This window comes from Lepisma saccharinum, chromosome 19 (assembly GCF_977018435.1).
Source record: "Lepisma saccharinum chromosome 19, izLepSacc3.1, whole genome shotgun sequence".
NCBI classification, from domain to species: domain Eukaryota; kingdom Metazoa; phylum Arthropoda; class Insecta; order Zygentoma; family Lepismatidae; genus Lepisma; species Lepisma saccharinum.
In genome coordinates, this window is record NC_139247.1 from 43,273,085 (window position 1) to 43,278,802 (window position 5,718).

The following is a 5,718-nucleotide window of genomic DNA, read 5'->3' on the forward strand; positions in this document are numbered from 1 at the left end:
GTAATAAAATCCTTAATCATAATGACATAAAACAGGAAATTGCCAGGGCATAAGCGCTAAAAGATTACTGAAAAATATAATAATTAAGGGTTCAATAAAGGCAAATCAGTGTGGTCGAGAAGGACAAAACTAGGAGGAAATGCATTTTTCATTAATTCCTATTCCTGACCTTCTTAGATCCGATGGCTTTGGTCAGAGTTTTCAGACACAAACTAAGTATGGAACCGAGATACGTCTCGGCTCGTCTCGAAATCCGAGAACGTCTATGAAAGCGAGACGAGACTCTTCGAAACTTTGGATGTTTGATTTTTTTTACTATGAGTCTTGTTTAGACATGACAAGCATATATCTACCGGATCATTTATACATGAGCCACATATTTACAAAGTCTATTCATTAATGACAATTGTGAGATTGTGATGCTTGATTGCATACACTCAGGATAAAATTTCTGTTTTCGAGGGTTCGCAAGAAACAGGAAAGCTTTAAAAAGAAAAACTGTTTACATTAATTACTTCTATGCGCGGTTAAAGTTTTGTGATAGGCTGTGTCTCTTGCTTACACTACATATTTCGAGACTATACCGAAACCGAGATTGGCATTTATGTTCGAAACGAGGACGAGAATGCCAACTCTATTTTCGTCTCGATACAATTACTCATAAACCAATCTACAAAATTCCATTTAGAGGAATAACCGAAACTTGATAATTACGGATGCATGAGTTTTATATGTACACGCACGAAATATGTATTTGTGAATATTATTATCACATCGTCAAGACATTTCTCTTTTCCTTGACACCCGAAACGCTTGCAGGCTACATTAAAGGTCGCCCCAATTTTGTAAATAATTTGTAAAATATGAAAGATAAAAAAATTGTATATTTATACTTTTCTTAAAAATCTATCCATTGTAACATAGTGCCACATCTGTTGTGCAAATTTGTACATATAATAAATGAAATATATGTAAGTGGGTTTCATGTGACGTCAGGATGCGCACAGCCGCCATGTTTGCGGCCAATTTTATTTTTTCGTTTGTAAGGAAATATCCATCATGTAGCGTTCGTTTCATCTGCAGCAACTACACGTTTGTTTTAAATCACGAATGTCTCTATTAGTAACTCCCGCCCGCCGTATGCTTACAAGAACTGGCCACAATCATGGCTGCTCGAAGCCACAATGCAACCGTTTGTGACGTAGGTGAAACGCACCTATGCAGTACCCTGTTCTAAACATGTGTAGTTTAATCGAAATCATAACTACAACAATCTGAAAACGTATTACTCATTGGGTTCAGATACGTTGTACCCAGAATGCGAACTTATGCGCACTTCTAATATCAAATAGAATGTCGTTTACTTAGATGCTGCCTTGTTATCAAGGGGCCCCGGGTTCGATACCCGATGGAGGCACATGGTGGTTCGAATCCCACTTTAAACTGTAGGTCCAGTCCCAATTAGCCTTACTGTGCACAAAGTGGACTTAAAACACCAACTCAAACGAAACTTAGATCCGGATTCACTGATCTGGTTTGTTTTACATTGTTTTTCTGAATAGATGTAGACACCTCAGGGAATGAGCAGTCGAGGGAGTTTGATGTTTCATTCGCGATTTGTTTTGTTTACTTCGAGGCACATATTCCCCCGCAATAGTGCTGTCCGCTCAAAAAAATTATTGCTTTAGTTTGAAATTATCATGTTCTTGCAATTCCATTTCCATAATTAACACTAAAATAAAATTATATTTTCCAGGGTGGGCGGCCCCCCTTGCCCCCTCCTTCAAAACGTCAATGCGTGAGAGTATTAAGAGGGCAACTGTACCCTCTTGCCTCCCCCTTCCGTGCGCAACGAGCAATCAACAACTTGTGAAAACGTGAAACAAATACGCTTCCGCGATACCGACTTTTTCCCGCGCAAGTCCTGGCAACCCTGCCCCGCATGAGGTGCCGCTGATGTAGAAGTTCGGAGTTGCGCTTTAAGCCGCAGTCAGTGCTGGGACGGACGTCGAGTCCGCTTGGTTGGCACTGGTCCGCACGATCAGTGCCTGTTCGCTCCGCATACGCAAAAGTTGTACCAAGTGACCGCGCTCTTCACGGGGGGGCGAAACCAAAATGAAGGGTGCAGAGTTCGCATCCCGGTCGCGTACGGACCAAAGGCGAAACGAGCTCGCGGGAGTTCAAGAACTAGTTTGCGACAGTTTATCGTAAAACCGTAAATCGATTTCAACGCTAAAAAGGTCAACCCATGACGCCGAAAACGTTGGAGTAGCGACAAAGGACACCACCCACCCCTCCCCCTTTCTTGGAGCATCTGACATGGTGAATAGCAGTGGCGGTAACAGTACGGATAATATTTTCGCATCCTCGCCGTACACTCCTGTTGAAGCCGTGGTCATAGCTACTGTCCTGTGCTGCATAACCTTTGGGACGATCGTTGGGAATATCCTAGTGTGCGTGGCTGTGTGTCTTGTGCGTAAGCTGCGTAGGCCGTGCAACTACCTCCTGGTGTCTTTGGCCGTGTCGGACCTGTGCGTGGCTATTCTTGTGATGCCAATGGCGCTCCTGAAGGAGATACTCGGGAAGTGGACGTTTGGGACGGTCCTGTGCGACGTGTGGGTGTCGTTTGATGTCCTCTCGTGCACGGCCTCTATACTGAACCTGTGCATGATCAGTGTGGACAGGTACTATGCCATTACCAAGCCTCTAGAGTATGGTGTCAAACGGACTCCAAAGAGGATGATAGTGTGTGTTGCGTTCGTTTGGTCCGGGGCCGCTTTTATAAGTCTCCCCCCGCTGTTCATTCTTGGGAATGAAAACAAGAATGATATGTGTCTAGTGTGTCAAGACTTTGCCTATCAGATATACGCCACTCTGGGTAGCTTTTACATTCCATTAACAGTGATGATCGTGGTGTACTATAAGATCTTCCGCGCGGCGAAGAAGATAGTGAACGATGAGAGAAAGGCGCAGAGGCATTTGAAACTGAAAACGGAAGAGGTTCAGTGCTTCGTGGACAAGATTGTGGTCACGGAGATCAGCAAGAACGGTAGTGCGCCGGAGACCCGGTTGTCATCCTCCCCGGCAAAGCTATCCTCAACGGCCCTTGTGACACCAGGAGGTACCAGCCTGCAGTGGGCACCCCAACGCGAACGCACAAGCACAACTAGCACAAACACAACAGCCAGCAGCTGCACCACAAGATGCTTCGGCGCCAAAGGGCAAAGGTCGTCGCACGGGTCCGAGTGCGCCCTTACCGTGGAGAAGCGGGCTTCGATCCCCGAACACAACCACCAACAACCCTTGCAGCATCTTGGGAGGAAAAAGTCCCACGTTTCCCGCAACAGGCTACGCTTCACCCTCGCCAAGGAGAGAAAGGCTTCGACAACCCTTGGTATCATCATGAGCGCCTTCATCATCTGCTGGCTACCCTTCTTCGTCCTCGCGTTGGTCTCACCCTTCATGAGCGACCCCAACAGCATCCCCGCATCCCTTGCGAGTCTCTTCCTCTGGCTAGGGTACGCCAACAGTCTCCTCAACCCCATCATCTACGCTACCCTCAACAGGGACTTCCGAAAACCTTTCCAAGAGATTCTCTGTTTCCGGTGTAAGAGCCTCAACAGTATGATGAGGGAGGAATTCTACCACTCACAATACGGCGACCCCGACCTAACCATCGCCTGCCCAACCACCCGCTATAAAGGTATGCACGAGGACGATTACAGCAACGAGGTTCACAACAATCACGACACCTGCCAAGGTGAACATGACGAGTCATTCTTGTAACCTGGTGACGTCACAGTGAAAGAGTTTTTTGTGACCACTGAAGATGAGGGCATTCGAGTGTGAAAGTGCGAACAGTGTGTGTGTGTGTGTGTGTTCAGTGAGTGCAGCCTGCATTGCTGAATGATAAATATGTGATAACGAACCCTTAGCATTGCTGGCAATGTGAGTGTTTACATGTGTGTGTGTGTGTACATAATAGATGTTTACCTCAATAACAATATGGGCCATGACATTTCTTCGTAAATGACAAAGCATATCCAGACACCCCTTCTTCAATCATCAGACACATCCCCTTGAAAAACTTATAGCACCAAAATTTCCTTCATATCGGCCAGTATTTTAGCCAAAGAGAACCCCCTTTATTTATATATGAAAAAGAGCAAATAATAATTATATAAATATGTACAGAAGAGATACCGGAAGATATATATTTTATCTCCGCGAAAGTGATAGCATGAGCGATAACTGAAAAATAACCATCAGAAAATACAATACTTTATGGTAAGATCTCTCTATTTTTACAATGCAAAGTATCCCCTCTCTCTAACATTTTGAAAAAAATAAATGAAAAGTAAGAATTAGTGAAATAGGTCTTTTTATCAATGAATTATGCAAATTCCTTTTCGTGGGGAGTAAAAGAGTGGTAACTAATATGTTAAAGAGGGACTCTAAACATAATGACGATGAACACATCACAAAAATGAACTCATAGTTCTCAATATAATCTATATCTTTCGATTCAGTGTTCCAGATGAGTGGCTGTACTGGAACGCTGGACTTTTTTGCCGACGCCAGGATAGATGTTTCCGAATCTTTCTCTCCTCTAGAAAAACCGCTATGATATTCCAACATCTGAAAAATTACATATTCGTAGAATTCCTTCTGGAGCATTCGCGCTCATCTTCATGTAGTTTGCTTTCGCTATTGTCGAGATATTCGCAATAGTCTAATAGGCTTACGTATCCAAGAAACTATTGATAATATCTAGATAACAGCGAATACAAACCACATGAAGATTAGCGGGAATGCTCTAGAAGGAATTCTACGCATATGTAATGTTTCAGATTTTGGAATATTAGCAGTCTTTAAAAAGGAGAGAAAAATTAGGGAAAAAAGCTGCCCTGGCGTTGTACAAAAGTCCAGCAATGGACTTAAGTTGTCGACTTTCGATCTGGTCCCGGGTTCGAATCTTGGCATTCGTATTTGTGTCACTTCTTCATTTTTTCTAATGGTAAATCATCGTGGAAGTAAAGCGTCGTAAAATAAGTAAGATACAAATCACAAGAATGTTTGGAATGTTCGAGTATAACAGAATTTACAGAATAGCTTGCATAAATACAAAAAAAAAAGATATTTAATGTCCAACCAAAGTTTGGCCTGGGAGCATTGTACAGAAAAGGTTATAAGTTCGAGCCCTTGTAATTAATTTTATTTCTTTAACTTTGTTCTCGTTATGTTAATTAAGGTATTTTTTCATATGTGTAGGTTCAATCGAGAATTCAATCTTAAAACAGAAGTTTCTAATCGTGAAGAATTAACTTTAAAATGTTAAATTTCTAACAAATATTGTTTTATCATGACATTTAGCAGTATTCAAATCTACTTTATGTACAGAAAGCTGAAACAGACTACGCATTATGTTTGATTTATACTGTAGTTTACTTTTTTTATACTACAATTCAATATATACGTACATTCTGTCTCATCTTACAAACAAAAATTCAATAATTGGTGTCAATCGAATCTACGGACAGGGTTTTTAAAAAAAATGGCCACAATATGCCCTGTTGTGTACAAACGTTTGCCCTTGTACATAAAAAAGCATAATAAATCAACATGTATATTGTGTACATTAAATTTCTGTACATGACGTTTAGTCGAACAATTCATAACAATATGATTTTTGTTGGAAATTTGTTAACAGTTTGCAAT

At 41.9% G+C, this 5,718-nt stretch overlaps 1 protein-coding gene across 1 annotated transcript; it reads left to right on the plus strand.

Moving 5' to 3' along the window:
• The first annotated feature begins 2,008 nt into the window (after positions 1-2,008).
• On the plus strand, positions 2,009-4,362 carry LOC146002842 (5-hydroxytryptamine receptor 1-like). Its single transcript, XM_083140818.1, has one exon. The coding sequence runs from the start codon at positions 2,320-2,322 to the stop codon at positions 3,784-3,786; it is 1,467 nt and encodes a 488-aa protein (XP_082996944.1). The 5' UTR covers positions 2,009-2,319; the 3' UTR covers positions 3,787-4,362.
• The last annotated feature ends 1,356 nt before the right edge of the window (positions 4,363-5,718 follow it).

What these genes read in the sequence shown, in the direction of transcription:
- LOC146002842 (XM_083140818.1), top strand. Translation starts at nt 2,320, where the DNA reads ATGGTGAATAGCAGTGGCGGTAACAGTACGGATAATATTTTCGCATCC.